The 16,774-nt window shown below is 38.0% G+C and overlaps 1 protein-coding gene across 1 annotated transcript in view; it reads right to left on the reverse strand.

The window, feature by feature from the left end:
• Positions 1-16,774, reverse strand: part of FMN2 (formin 2) — a 177,298-nt gene that overhangs the window by 97,321 nt on the left and 63,203 nt on the right. Inside the window, exons 7-8 of the mRNA XM_054197192.1 lie at positions 5,440-7,100; positions 4,199-4,343 (exon numbers count right to left, since the gene is read on the reverse strand). Coding sequence (XP_054053167.1) covers positions 4,199-4,343; positions 5,440-7,100 — 1,806 coding nt within the window. The remainder of the gene's footprint in view (positions 1-4,198; positions 4,344-5,439; positions 7,101-16,774) is intronic.

The raw sequence follows: 16,774 nt of genomic DNA on the forward strand, positions 1-16,774 counted from the left end.
GTACACCGTATGTAAGTACATTTTTAATATTGCATTTACTGTCATTCTTGAGTACGTGGCCTTGATCATGAGACTATCCATTTCCTTCCTGCCTCGCTAATTATATGTTTTTTAAGTGCTGCAACAACTGATAAAAGCATTTTTTACTCAGGTGACAGCTTAATTTCCTAAGTAATCATTATGAACTGTGGTCCTTCCACGCAGTCCACGCCAGCTATGGAAAGGGTTCCTATGAAAAATACCATCCAGCTATGTAACCAAAACTACTATTGTAACTACACGGCACAGCTGAACAAGACATTCCAAGAGTGAGTTTTCACGCTTCGCTTCGGTCAAACACCGTAGGTTTGATGAGATCCACTATTTGCTGAGAAGATCATCCAGGTCAAGAATACTCTGGGCTCACAAGTTTCTGAGAGAAATTACTTTAGACAGAACACAAGGTGACACAGAATCAGACCTATTATGCTCTATATTTCCACCTGTCAGATCTTCTCCATCCTTCACTCCCTCCCCAGTTATTAATCTTAATCTTCCTTTGCCTCTCTCCTCTTGGCCCCTGTTTTCCAATCTGCCAGTACAAGGTTAGAAAAAAATCTTCAGAATTATACCTGAAGTCTCTCCTGAGCAACAGGAACTGAGACATAGCCTGTAGAGTGGTAAAGTTTAAGAAATCCTTTACACAACTAACAAGACATGTATCTGATAAAATATTTCCATATTTCAAGTCTATGAAACTACGTGGACATGAGCAAAACCAGACTTTGTTTTCTTTCTTAACACTGGCAAAATGAAGGAGACACCCAGTGTGGAGGGAAAAAAAAAAACAAAACAAAACCACCAACCCCAACAAAACTTGCAGCCTAAAGAGCTAAATTTTGGCAAAGTTATAACAGGGACTTATAATGAAAGCCAGACCACTTTAATAGGTAGCAATGGCAGCCCCACCTATAATATAGCCCATAAAGGACTTTCTTTGAAGATTTAGTAGGCATTCTCATTGAGTGAGCCTGCACACATTTACAGCAGCTGAGAATTTGACATATATGTATTAACAGAGAAAAATAAATCACAGCTTTTGCCATAGCCAAATGAGAGACAGTAAGAATAAAATCAGCTACATTCTCAAACAAATATTAACACGTAATTTTTTCCTCTTTCTTTAAAGTTCTGAATGGATTTTTAATGTGGCCTTCATTCAGTGCTAGATCTAATATAGATTTTTTTAAAGCATTATTGATTTGTATTAAGTTATTTGCAGATGCTCATGCCAAGGAAAAAACAATTAGAACCAATACTTGGATAGGGTGAAGTTATCCCAATCATTAACTCAAAAAACCCAAAACAACCGCAACAATATAGATAATTTTACCACCTAAAAAGGGGTCACCATTTAGGAATTATTATATCATGCATATCTATATACATACACAAGCGAACACATGCATATACTTTATGGCATATAGCAGAAAAAGCTCTGTGTGCAGAACAGCAGCATACTCCAAAATAATTAACCTTTCACTCACTAAAACATCCCAAAACTATCAAATCTTTCTTCAGATTAGCTAGAATGCCCCCCTCCACCATGTGACCTCCTCTGTAAATAAATTTTTATTCCAGCTTACAGTAAAAACATTACTTTATTAAAATCAGATGTTTACATAGAGTACCAAATATTTTATGCATTCGAAAGTTATCTGGGCATTTTTTCCTGACTACTATTTCCAGTGTAGCTAGTATTTTACATCCAATCCATCTAAGCAATACATCCGCTCAGCACACCCGCACATCAATGCAAGGAGGAAAACCAATTGCCAGACTAGAGTGTTTCTGGAAATCAGCAGAGCTTTGCGGGTCCTGGTTCTGTTCTGTACAACGCTCCTTCATAGCTCAACAGGTGACAGACCACATCTGCTTTGCATAACGTGACCCTGTAAAACTCACTACAGAAACACCATTTGTAAGATCTTTACAATGCCCGTAACTATCCTAGAAGCCATGTAAGTCAGTAACCACTTAAACAGCACTTGGTTCTTCCTATAAAAACATACTTGTGGAATTACAGCCATGCTTTCTCCAAATAACGGCTTCTTCTGCTAAACATGGATGGACTTCATTATCCAAGTGTTTACTGCGGTATACATGAAGAGAATTTCAAAAATGAAGGCCTGCATTCCAAACTGTTGAGCGGGCATACGTAGAATATATTTGTGAAGCTGTTCTAGTTCAGTTGTATCATGTCAGTACTATGAAAAGCCCAAACTGGAGTTGCACACATGAACATTTAACTTTGACATCTGCAATAAATGATAGCTCTAATTGTAGTTCTAATGAATGCCTGCAATCACCTATTTGGTTGATCTTTTACTCCCAGATACTACAGTTCAACAAATCAGACTTCTCCATTACGCAATTTCTCTCTAATTTGGAGAGCAGTACATTTGTTTCATCACTAGAGGAAGAGAAACACACAGATTATCTTCTGTCAATTTAGGTGGCCCACAGGAATGTTCATTCTAGACGATGGGACCTACTTAGATTGCCTTGAACTTCTGTGTGGAAATTTCTGTCATAAACAACTTGTTCTTTTCAAAGAAGTTAATATTTTATTTATTTATTGACAATATATCTAAATTTTTGTCACTGCAAGAAAAATAAATACTCTTAGTATTAAAATCCACATCTAATGTTTATTCATGATCACTGTCTGTTTTTAACCACTGTTTATGTTACAGAATTAAACAGTTGCCATTTGTACTCTGTTTAGAGATTTGCCATCACTGAACCTCATGAAATGTGAATGGACCAACAGTTCATAGGCAAAGCATCAGGTATACCTTTGCACTCCTTTTTTACTTAAAGAGCTATCATACTAATTTAGTTAAGAGTAACCATTAAAAGACGCTTTGTCTAGAAGGAGGGAAGAAGAGCAAAGGTGTTCTCACTTTGGCAACTTATTGCAGGACAAGGTAGCAGCAGCACCGTTACCTTTTCTCCCATCCCAGCTAGTACAGCGCACAGGTACGTGAGGAACAGCTACACGAGCGTGGCTGAACTATCCTTCCCATCCATCCAGATAAAGGTTTTATCCAACTCCCTGGCATGATCATCTTAACTTCATTACCAGTTCTGTTGCCTGCAGCAGGTTGCCAGCACAGTAAAAAGCAACTGCATGTTTATATTGCTGACCAAAGTGTGTCTGTGGGGGCAAGATCTCCAGAACTACTAGGTGGAAAGGTCGTACCCAAACATAAGATCTACTGCATGGAGACTTTGAAGAGTCTTACTATACATCCAATGTGGAAAAAAAAAAATCCTGTATAGCATTAACCTGTATGTTAAAAGATGATACAAAGAGCAGCCTAGTCTTGAACTGAGAACAGGAATGAACACACAACAAAAGAACTTTAACTGCTGTTTAGGATTCTAGATAAGAACGTCCTCCTCTACAGCCTGAGAGTTTAATTGCAAATTAATGATCATACCACCACAATTTGATTTTTACACAGATACCAAGACAATTACAGCTGTCTAGTCACGTAAATATCCAGATTCAATTCTCTTACCCCAGGGTTTAAACTCCTATATTTAAAAGATGCTTCCTAATTTTATTGTACACCATTCCATTTCAAGAAACCAGTTTGGTTAATGTTGGATTTTCCCAACTGTACTTGTCATTTATTGTATGCATAAACTTCATGTTCAGTATATATATATAAACACAACACAAACAACTGTTATGACTGGTATAATATTAGGACTTAGATTCTTACACATAATTTTTCTCTGAAGTCATAATAGTTCATATGCAACTCATTATTTAATTTATAAAATTAGTCAGAATAATTTATATACCACTCATTACACACGTGCAGTCAATTTCAAAGCATCATATATGCACCTAATTATTTTAGTTTTATTTTTGTTAATTAAATGGATAAAGCAAAGATTTTTTTAAAGAAAATACACACTTGAAAAGTAATTTATTAAAAAAGAAATTTTCAGTCTTTAAGACATATAGCTTTGAAACCCACCCTACGTTCTCTTCTTTTCTTATGTTTCTATGCGATGTGTATATATATATATACATAGAGTAACAATTTCACACCAGGCAAAATTAATCTCAGCTGCATGCAAAAATCTGTCTTTATGTAAAAACCAGCCTAGAAAAAAAATCTGAAATTAAATGAGTACTCACTTGTTTAGTCTTTGTTTTTGTAATGGTGTCCGAAATGGGTTTCTTCCTCTCTTTAACAGCTGTTTTAGAAAACAGTTCTTCAAACTCATGATAATCTATGGAAGGCTCTTCAATTTTTTCCCACACAAGTGAAGCACTAGAATCTCTAAAGTTAAGCAAAAGACCTATGTAGGGCAACGTCAAACTAAATAAGGTCATAAATGGAGGAATGAAGAAAATAAAATAGCAGTAATTTAAAAGTTGTTGCCTAACTTCTACTAGCAGCGTTCTGATAAGATACACTGTTGATTCTCCCCCATACTTCTTTGTTTGCCTCTTTGTTCACACACAATAATGGTCAGGCTCATTTATAGTCACACCCTTTACATACACAGGAATATAAATAGGCTGTATATAGGCTATAAAACATACAGACATGGACACAAAGAGAAGCATAAATAGGTAGTTATCTGCAGACCACCTGTGTGACAGTGGCAAGAACTTCAAAAGAAAGAAGAAATTTATCATTAAATAACAGCAGAAGAGTTTTACAATCAGTACTCCAAGACATAAAGAAAACATTAATAAGGAAACTTATTTTTGTGACCAAGAATGATACTTTACAAACAAACAAAAAGGATCCACAACTGAAAAAAGTACAGCAAGGTCATATCAAAGTAAGGGCTACCAGAATAGCTTTATGCTGCCATGCAAATAAATTGCAGTTTTAATCTGCCTGCTGAGTGTACAAGGTGGAAAGGGGAGGGGGGGGAAAAAAAAAAAAAAAAAAAGGATTTCTAGGTCACTGAAGAAAGGAAAGAGGAGGATAAAATGCATTCAGCACACATTCATCCAGAAGGAAGACACTACCAAAACTTGCAAGCATCCAGAGAGAGACCAATGATATCTTTAAAGTTGAGGGGAAGCACAAATGCGACATCTTAAAAAGCATCTCACAGAACGTTTAGTGGCACGCAGTCACCCCTAGATCTCTGATCAGTGTGTGGTATGTAACCCCAAAGGACAGCTGAAAACATTACCCTCAAAGACCTTTCACGTGCAAATAACTACTCAGAGTTTGTGTGCTTTAAATAAAATGGGCACCCCATTTACATATCCAACTATAAATAAAATCCTGTTTGCAATAAAGTTGTCTCAAAGACCTGCCTAGCAGTAAATAAAGACTTTTGCTCATAACATACGACACTATCAGGACAGCCATAAAGTGAAAATACCGCTCTCTTCACAACCCTATGACTTACCTTTTACTGTGGAGCTGAATTCTTGTCCAGTAAAGAGGCTTCATTGGCCGAGAGGGCTCTATAACATGTTTCCTGCTTCCTTTCTCCTGATTCATCCCCATTGCAAATAAACCAGATGGTAACGGAGGAGGAAGAAACCCACCGACTTGCGGGACTGCTGGGTGGGTGCTGCCCTGGGCTGGCACTGGAAGTGGTGGTGCTTCTCCAGGCAAAGGTGGTGGGGCTGGAGGTGGCATCCCCAACCCAGGCAAAGGAGGGGGTAGTGGAGGGACACCAGCACCAGGCAGAGGTGGTGGAGGGGGGACACCAGCACCAGGCAGAGGTGGTGGAGGAGGTGGAGGGGGGACACCAGCACCAGGCAGAGGTGGTGGAGGAGGTGGAGGGGGGACACCAGCACCAGGCAGAGGTGGTGGAGGGGGGACACCTGCACCAGGCAGAGGTGGTGGAGGGGGTGGAGGGGGGACACCTGCACCAGGCAGAGGTGGTGGAGGGGGGATACCAGCACCAGGCAGAGGTGGTGGAGGAGGAGGCGGCGGGGGCGGGATGCCCCCTCCGGGCAGAGGTGGTGGCGGTGGTGGCAGTCCTGCTCCAGGCAGAGGTGGTGCTGGAGGTGGGGGTGGAATTCCCAGGCCAGGCAGAGGAGGAGGTGGGGGAGGGACACCAGTTCCAGGTAAAGGTGGTGGTGGTGGAGGGGGAGGCGGGATGCCCCAACTGGGCAAAAGGGGTGGGACTCCTGCTCCAGGCAAAGGTGGTGGTAGAGGTGGTGGTGGTACTGCAGCACATGGGAGAGGAGGGGCTGGAGGCAGCATCCGTATCTCCCCGCTTGGCAAAGGTGGAGGAGGAGGAGGAGGGGGTGGTGGCATGCCTGGCGAAGAGTGGTCCAGGTGTGGCACTGCGGAGCCAGCAGAAGGAGGGAGTCCTGAGCTGGGTAGGGGTGGTGGGGGTGGTACTCCTGCCATGGACATGTGAGTGGAAAGGGAAGGGCCATGTGCTCCAGACAGGGGAGCAACTGGTTCTGTGGCTGGCAATGATGGGGGAATGCTACATGTGGGCTCCGGGGTCAAAGAAGGAGGACGTTCACTACAAGTCACATCTACAGTACTTAGAAGCTGATGGGAATCTGGCATTTCAGTCTCTCCTTCAAATGCAAGGGACAAATTAACTTTGGGTCCTGGAAGAGGTGATTGCGTTGTACTCTGTACTGATTGGCTTGCATCCAGCGGCACCGAGATTAGCTTCGGTGACAGAATTAAGGAAATTTCAGAACAGAACGTGGGCTGTAGTTCTAGAGCTGGCAATTTCTGAGTTTGCCCTTCACTTTTGCCCCCTTCTAAGTGCGGTGGTGGGGGTGGCTGTGGCAGTGCATTGGCTGAAGGCATTGTGTGTGTTAAATAATCCTCCGTTGGTGATGTTTGTACAGATCTTGCTTGTGACACAGTCCTAGGTACAGTATCCTCTCCGTTCTTTTGAAGAGTCACACCGCTGAGTTCCCCACAGACTGCATGTGTGTGTTCATTTTCCTGCTCCCTCCCAGCAGTCTGTACCTCTGCAGCAGGGAACTGTTTCTCTAGTTCTGCAATTTTGGTTCTCAGATCCTCAATAGTTTGCTCAAGTTGTTGGATGACACTGGCGCGCTCCTCAGACTTCACCTCAAAGTCATCCTTTGAACGAAAATAAATACATAATAAGCACAAGACAGGTAACATCCATCACTATATATATAAAAAAAATAGATTAAGAATATTGGTATTCCAGATGTTCAGATAGAAGCCAGTTATGACAAACCTTTAAAAACAGAGGTATCATTTTGGCTAGGTGCATCTTACAGTGGAAGAAGATAGCTTAGGAAAATTACTTGCTTCAGTATGAAACTACCTTCATCTGTATGAGCATGTTTTAGACTGTGATTATATTTGGCAAAACTGGAAATCAGCAGCAACCCCTCCCTCCCCCCACATACTCTGACCAAGAAAACAACCAACCACTGAGCACAAGTACTGCAAGCATTTGTGTACACATGGATATGCAGACATATTGGTGGGAAGGGCACTGCACTACTTTAATTCTATCAACTGAAAATATGCTAAGTGTTTCTTCAAAGGGATGCACTGTGCATAACAGACTAACGTGCTACTGACCACTGAGTTTCAATATACACCTTAATGATACGATACAGATTAGGAATGCAGAACATAACAAATGTGCACTTCTTGAAAACAGCTGATCTCAGAACAGAGTAATTATGCTTTTCTCCAGCCAGCATGCTTGGGAAGGAAAAGCAGACAGACAAAACTAAGGGAGAACTTTCATTCCACCCAAAATTTGAAACTCCTCTGCCAAGTGACAGACTGTGAGTGAATAACATTAGAAAAGCTTCCTGTCTTGAATAGTTATTCTGTATTTGACAGTTTCCCCTTTTTTCATATCTTTCTCTGAAGCATCTGATCCTGCCTGTTGCAGACAGAGTAGAGGAACCATTAACCTTAAATAGCACAATAATTCCTACGTTTTTAAATAAATACAAGTAACAAATGGTACTAAATTTAATGGGTACGTGCTTTTATCAAAAGGTACCAGAAGAAGCAACCTAGTACAAAAATAGCCATTTGTGTTTATTCAGGAAAGTTGAACAGGAGACAGAACAGACATGACTTTACAACACAAAATGTTTTAATAAAGAACTTATTATCTTCCAGTTGTATGCCTTTACTTTTTAGTACTTTTTTTTTTTCCTCTTCAAAATCGGAACATTGGTCAGAACTTCAAGCATTTAGTTGAATTAAGTTTGTCATGCAACAGGCTTCCCAAGTGGTTGCAGCAAAAGTTACTTAGTCCCTTTTTGTTCCCTTTTATAAAAACATAAGCTTCATGGATAAGACTGCTTACTTCATAGGAAATCTTTCAAGTATTCAGATTTTACAGGTCTTGTAAAGAAGCCTACAAATAAACATACAGTACCTGATATACTAATTGCCTTGATTTGTTTCAGGAAGATGATGTTTTTCATCTCATCCTTTGACACATGAAACATTTAAAAGTCATTTTTCTTTCTGGAAAATGAAGTTGTAACTTCCAGCTGGGGACTATTAATAAAATATATGCTCATTAATACTTAAAAAACTTTTTCTGCACAGAATTGGTTTTCAAACTTAAAATTTCAATTTTGTGTTTATCTTAAGAGTTTCCCAGCTGTCCTAAAGCAATCCCAGAGGTAAAACAGCAGCTACTACATTTAAACCAAATAATGTTTGATTTTGAAGCACCTTTATCAAAACTTACAATCCTCTACATTGTTTGAACTTTCTGGAATGGGAGTTTGAACCAGAAGTTATGGATTACAACTAGGCCTCCCTCCCAAATTTTGAAGAGAAATGTAAAAGAAAGAAAGGAACATCAAAAAATGTGGGTTTTTTTCAATGAATAGTGAAGGAATGAACACAGCAGACATATTAACAAACATTATTATAACAAGCAAAAGAGGCTGAAAAAGACATTTCCATTACAGACTACTCATGGTGCTTCAAGGCACGCAGTTTCCACTAATAGCTCAATACTTTGTAGCAGCAACAATTTTGTTGAAGAACTTCATTATAAAGCAGAAAGAGAATATTTTATTACCCCTTTGTTTCATCTGCTCTTATCCCCCTACCAGTCACCTGTAAATACAATAATAAGGCCTATCAATTCTTCAAAAGGCAATGTTATCAAAGGAAATGTGTGTTCCTAGTATTATTAAGGCTGCACACCAGTTTTCAGTTACTTGAGAACAAATCCAGGTTCCCCAGACTGTAACTCACCTCTGCTCCCATTTTACACTGTAAGAACACTCCACCAAGGGTTTTCTGACAGATAGAGCTTCCCAATACTATCTAAATTGGAAAATTCTTTCCTGCCACAAACTGAAGCCAACAGGATTAGACACTATATTTAAAAGTTCTGAAGCGATTTGCCTAAATCACGGCTGATCTCAGAACAGTTCACTGTTTTAAAAACTCATTTATTCAGGAGATTGGATCCAACTTTTCACAAGAAAAAGAGGTAATCCTTGAATCCTGAAATTCAACCTGAACTACAGGAAAAATCTAGAATTCACTGTTTACAAGAGAAATTACCCTGTAGACCATGAAATTTCTTTCACGAGAATAAGTATTTTTTAAAGGTTAAAAAAACGGGAAATCAAGTGAGTTGATTGAGCAATTCAGACAACAACAAAAAAAGATTCTATTGATGAATTACAGTGACTTTTTATCCTAGGCCCTAAGAAACAATTTTTCTGCTGTCCTTGAGACATGGCATTTCAAACAACCTGATTTTTGCTATTGTGTTGTTACCTAAGAATCACCAAAATATCCAAGTTTTCACAGAAACAGTGTATTATGAACAAACAAGAGATATTTATCCAGAGCAAATTACATACTTTGAATTTATTTGGTTTAAAAAACAAACAAGCAAAACACAAAACAAAGCCTGAGAATTTATATGCTTCAGTAATTATTTTAGATAAACAGAGATATTTTTCATTTAGACTTTTAAGATGCTCTCAGATTAGTTTAATTAGATTCCTGCCTTTCCCCTAGCAAGAAGTTTAAAGCCTTTCTCTAGATCAGAAAGGGCTTTATCAAACACAAGCCACAGCAAGTTTCCACGATCCTCAACAAGGAAGGAAATGCAAAATATACATGTCCAATCAGAAATTAAAATTAGACCATTTTCTTAGAAGAATAAGCAAAGGAAGACTTAATTTTTCACACATGTAAAAGATGGCCAAAAGCTGTTGACAAGAACCAGAAGACCCAGATAAAAAAAAAATACACATAATGAAAAGAAGGTTTTTCTAATCCAAAGGACAATTCCACAGCAGAAACCTACGGGGTTTAAAAGAGATAAGACTCTGTCTTGCCTAGAGTTCTTACCCAGGACCCAGGTACTGTGGAACAGTCTTCTTTCTGTAAAGAAAGAAAGAAAGGTGGAAGCTTAAGCCTTGCTTTATCCAGGTGACTTCAGTGTGAAAGACGTGAGCAGGAAAAAGAATTCCAGAGGTGTATGGCTATAGAATGGTGCCAAGCATTTCTCAAGCAGGTTGTACGTGCTCCATGTGCAGTGAATTCAATGCTCAATCTGGGACTGCTGGCCTGACGGTGTTTGTGTTGCACTGATAGACTTGTATGTGTACAGTATCCAACTGATTTGGGAATACTGGCTTTACTGTATAAAGGTTGTACACTTGGATCTGCACATGTACCAAAAGCCCATACATGACATCCAATTAATTCCAATCTTGTCATGTTTTCCACATGTGCACATCAGATGTCCAGCATAAAGCTCATCTATATGGACAAAACATGCCCAGAATCTTCAAAGGTATAAAAGCTCAGATTGCAGCTACCTTCTCTACTGAGTATGACGTCCTAGTTTCTCAGATTAGTGACTGAAACCTACAGATCCTTCTATATCTAAATTTCTAGGCAGAAAAAACCCCGCACATGTGAAATTTAGCACTAGTCTATATGTGTATATATATACACACATATATGTGCGTGTGTGTATTATATATTTATCTATATCTATCTATCTCAACTTGCATTCACTTATAAACTTTATGAATAGCCATAATGTGTCTTTTTCTTCTGAAAATAAACATAATGGCAGATCTTAATGGCAATTTTGGAATATTTGAAAAATAAAGACACATTACAGTTTAGTTTTAGAAGTTAATGACTTATACTATTACAAGCCAACAAGTTGCATCAGCAGTTTGATCATTTTCAGCAATTTGTCACTTAGTGTCATGAAATTTCCTCTCTGGGTAGAATTCATATTTAGATGATAGGATTATACTTCTTGATTTTTTTTTCCCCAAAACATTAACCTTTTAGTTTCTCTACATCAGAATTCACGATTCAGAATCTAAGCTGCTACCTGACTGCAAGCACACACAGGGAATAGAAGCATAAAGCTAAACAAGACTGAGATGGCAAAATAAAAGACCCCTCGGGTCTTCCAGTAAGTCAACACCTGGTAGTACTAGCAGCATCCAGTTACTTGGAAAGATGCTCTTTCCAACTGCTCTGTTAATAGATGCCTCTTTTGTACGCGATGTGAAAAATTTCGAGTGTGCATGCTCACCAAATGGCACAAAGTAGTGCCACAGTAAGTATTTAATTCAGATAAATGTGATCTCTATTCAGGTTTCTTTTTAAAGCTGTCTCATTTTCAAAGCTGCTTCTTGCAACTGCAGATCAACCTTGCCAGAAAAGGAAACACAACATTTTAACTTGCATTTTCAGTGCTACAGTGATTGTCAAATAAGAAGTACTGATGGACACTTGATTTGCATTCAAACAAAATAGCATCCATCTAACTAACTCTCACATTTCCCTTAATCCTCAAGGCCCGTTGCAGCATTTTAGTTTTACAGTAGTAGAAGTTGAGTCAAAAGCTGGCAAATTTGCCAATGGCATCGGGGGAACTGCTGAAGGAGTAGAATTAGTATTGGATACTACTTTCTTCCACAGACTACGAGATGACATCTTTTTTTGAGAAGCTTTTATTATACTGAAGATGCATGTACGGCGACAAAGGAGATACATGCTCCATGCTTATGGTTTTCCTACAACCACAAGGAAACATGCTGCACAGTTCCCCAAGACAGCACTACAGAAGCGAACGCTGGAATAGAAACAGTGTAATGCACTGCCCTGCCTGAAGTGATAAACTCTACTTGGTGGATGTGAGCTAATCTCCCACACAGCGACACGCTGCAACAGATAGATTATACCAGCCTGCACTGTGCTGGCATTGGGACTATTTAGCTCTTCCTAAGCTAAAGCGCTAAGACACATCTATTCAACCAAGAGGTTTTGTCATAACCTACCCCGGGTGACAAAAAAACCCAACACCGTTACATGCAGAAATCAATAATTATTGCAATTCCAATCATTCAAATAAACAAACACAGGATCAGCAGGGAGCATGGACCTTTGAAGAAAGATGCATGCATTACAAATGCCAACTTCTAAAGCTGGAAGTCAGAAGAACACAGTTTTGTTCAGATTCAGTTTCTTGAAGCTTCTGTTCCTGAACAGTTTGAATTCCTTATCCCTGGGCTAAGTGCTTTTCAGAGGATAAGATCCCAGTTCTTTACAGCTCCCATTTTAGTAAATAATAAAAACCAAAAACCAAAACCCAACTTGAAATGCATCAAAGATTGAAAGAGTTTTCTCTTTATAAGTTGTAAGACTCTTAACTGAGCTGAAATATAACCTTAGGTTATCCGCAAGTTCTGCTACAATAGGAACCTCAAAAGAATTTTTGTAGACTACAGACAAGACAAGATAAAATAAAAATCTCACAGAACCACTGACCACCCTAGGAGCTACACAGCAGTCAAGTGTAATTACTGTCATCTTACATAATATTACTTTTAGCCTGCACAAATAACATTTTTCAGCCCGATTGCCCAGAAAGTTTTAGACCATCTTTATCTAAAAAAAACCAACCAAATGAAAAAAAAAAAAAAACAAAAACACAAAAACCCCACACCTCAAGTCTTGAAGGCTCTTCTCCTAGCATATATGAAATATAATGATTAGAGAAGCATGAAACAGTTCAGTAGTAAACAATAAAGTCTTCAAAAAAGGTTTACCCCTCCATATAGCTTCATTTGGGCCAGAAACTGTTTTTACTGTTCTGCCACTCACCCAGTGTAAAACAAGTATGTAAATGAGAACCTGCATAGAAAGAAAAGAGGAGGAAAAAACCCTATTAAAAAAAAAGTTTCAACTTTATTAATTTAAATATTACCTTATTTTGCCTATTTCTGCTGTCTTTTTAGGTGTTCTGTTGATCGCAAAGAGACTTCCAGAGTAGAATTAGCTGCACTTGAGTCTTTCAGCAGATGAAGAGACAACTAAAACCTAGCCACCTACGTCAGCAATCCAATAAGCAACAGGTACCTTAATAGTCACGGATTTCCTTAAAAGTTGGGATAAAACCTGTTCTGGATTTATTTTCTGCTCAATATTTAGGCTGTTAATTGAAATTACTATCACGTGATGAATCACTTCCTTTCTTCTATTGCCTGCATTTGTCCTAAAGTATTTTAACCATGAGTCGAAAAGGTTTGAGTAGTTTTCCTATGTATCCAGGCCAAGGCAACCATTCATCTCATTCTGTCAAAACACAAAATAAAATCTGGCATACCTTGATCGTTACCACATCGGCATACTAGCAAAAGGAGTTGAGCTTTTTCACACCCGGCCTTTTCTTAATTTTCAATTCAATTTGAGATTGACTGGCAATCTGGGAAGCAGTCGATATGTATACTAGTTTATTCTATTATTATTTCTGTGTTCTTTGTATACAGAAACTATACTAGTTTTTATGCTAGAAATAACAGTAAGGATTCTACTGCCCCAAATGTGAACATTAATAATCTAAATTTGAAGGAGGACTCGGAAAGTCTTTAATTTCTTCCCTGATGGTCCGGTACTGGAGGTCAAAAAAGGTAATGATTTTCCAGGTGAATTTTACCACAACCTGATAAGCAATTGCCCAGAGTATGATACTTCTACACAGTACTTGCCCTTTTTATCCAAGAGTTCAGCCAGACCACAAAATGGGAGGTTCACATGTTGCTTTTGTTTCAGGCTTCCAGCAGGGAATAAGCAGCAAAAAATATCCACAGTAAGAATAAATCTTTGTAGAAAGGGATGAATAGTCTGTGCTACCCTGAAATACGAGCCTACTACTCACAACAGAAAAAGTTTGGAGAAATGGAATAGAGTCTTCACAAATGTATCCACGAACATGCTGAAGGCAGGGGGCTGGAGGTCAGTCAGCTTCCCTAGCTCTTTGAAAGTGTGAAGGCTATATTAAAAGCAAAGCTGTATAACTTCAGGTGAGAGAACACTAAATAAAATCAATCACAATCAAATCAAAGATGAGCTTTATGTTTTGAGAGGTTAAGCAAAACCTTTTTGTTATCATGGACATTAGAAAATAATCATTTGTTCTTCAAGAAAAGCTGAATATTGAAAACAAAGATAGTAATTAAACATTCAGGAATATGCGAGTTATTTTTTTATCAGTAGTTTTTGGCTTTGAATGTATCTATTGGCATATTCTCCGAAGAACAAGTAAAAGAAAAATATATATTTAAAAATATAGAAAAGAAAAAAGCGATCTTACTGGTTTTACTTATACCAACTTAAAATGGAGAACCTCACAATAGCTATCTTTTGATCTAAGTAGAAGTTAAACCGGTTAGTCTGTTTTGTATCCAAGGAGCAGAAATTCTTCTCAGCTTTAAGTTGTCATTCAAGTATGGCAATATTCCATGGTTATGGTTATTTTTCTGGTTGTGGTTTGGTTTGTTTGTGGGTGGGTTTTTTTGGGTTTTTTGTTTTGTTTTTTTTGTTTTTTTTTTTTTAAAATAATTTAGCATATTTCTAAGTTACAGAAATATCCATTTCCACTAAGAAAAAACATTTCTTATCTCTTTTCCACACACAGCGTTCTGTGGAAATTCTCAGGCTCTACACCACTGTAAAGTGACACTTGATCTTTAATACTGAGAGAAATAAAAGAAGAATTTAATCTTTAGAACATGGCTCACTTTTGACTTGATGAGATCTCTCCAGTAGGCTAAGCCAACTTGACAAATGGGATCAGTCTGTGCTGTTAGGAATGTCACAAGTAGAAATTTTCTTTCAAGTGACCAGATATTCTTTGGAGACATGTTTTATGGAAACATGCATTTGTATGTGTGTGTATAGACACATATGCACACACATACACACAAACTTACATATACACACTCTTTCATGCCACTCTCTTGTGCTTAATATGATTTCTTCATCTGTTTTCTTGAGTTTAATTTCTGTGGAGTTCTTCTTAAAACATTTTGGAAAGTAGGTAAATAGTAGAGTACCTAAAATATTCTATGTAATCCAAATATAGTATGGTACCATTGAATATACAAAAACTCTATGCTTTCACTTCTCTCTAAAAGGTGAGAGAAATTTCATATAGAAATAATAAAACTTCCAATTTAAACCAAATTTTGGGAGAAGGGGAGTTTATAGATTTTCATCTGAAATATGATTTCAGTTTGAGAGAGAATTTAAGAAAAAATATTGTATTTTAATAATTAAATATACAGCTCTGCAATATATTTTGCTTTGACCAGGAACACATAGATGGAATGAACACTCTCTCAATTTACCTATTTTCACAAGCAAAAGGAGTGAGAAGCCAGAGAAGAAAGTAAAAAACGCTTTAAACTTGCATTTTCAATAGCTGCATGCCTATCGTGCATTTCTATTCATCGCTCCCTCAGAGAAGTGACAGTGCTCCTCTAGTGTTTTACAAGCAGCTCACTGTAAATGGCAAGAGAAAAACATACTAGTGCTCAGAATGACAGACAGACAGAAAAGAGATAATTCCAAGCCCTATCCCATACAATAATTCATGTCTTGAGAAAGAAGAAAGTCTCTCACACTGTAGCCAACGATTTTAAGTACCACCAAGTAATTCTAGTTAAAATAAATAATTTTCTCAGTTTTACTCTCATTTCTTCTTGTTTGACCATGAATGACAGAAGAAAGAAGTCTGTAAATCGTAAGTCAGCTTCCATTGGATTGAATTTGCAAGCACACTGTTCAGGCGTTATTATTGCCTGAAGCTTAAAGCTGGTGCTACTTTTCAAAGAAGTTGTATCTAAAATGACAAAAAACTCTGTCTGGTTCTGTCTAAGTATAAAGCATAGTCAAAATGGAAAATACAGAAATTATTACATGAGTCAAAATTTATATTATACACTGCCATATTCTCATAAAAGTATGAGATGTAGAAGTTGTGAAACCAGATGAATCACTTGAACTCAACCAGTAGTTTCCTGAGAATTTTAATCAATGCCTGTAAGTACACAGTATTTGAATTAGTAGTAACTCATGGGAAATTTATATGCTTTTAGAGCACAGATTTTCATCTCCTTAAGCTGTTATCAAAAAAACACATCAGAAACATAGCAAGACTTACCATTTTACCACTGACTAGGCAAAGCAGGAAGTATATATTAGCACTACCACATAGCCATCCATGGAGATTAGCAAAATCTGGAGAAAAACAACCAAACATCTAAACTAGCCTTTGCTTGAGGGAGAGTGCTGGTTGGGAAGGGATTGGACGGCGTGACCTTCTAATGTCTATTCAGCCCTAAATTATTCTATGGTTTTTATGTTATTTCAGAGCTATAATTGAGATAGCATGCCACATATCAGAGGAAGAACAGAATAAAGAGCCTTACAAATTGAAATGAGCATATAAGTAAATC

Source organism: Rissa tridactyla, chromosome 3 (genome assembly GCF_028500815.1).
Source record: "Rissa tridactyla isolate bRisTri1 chromosome 3, bRisTri1.patW.cur.20221130, whole genome shotgun sequence".
Classification (NCBI taxonomy): Eukaryota; Metazoa; Chordata; class Aves; order Charadriiformes; family Laridae; genus Rissa; species Rissa tridactyla.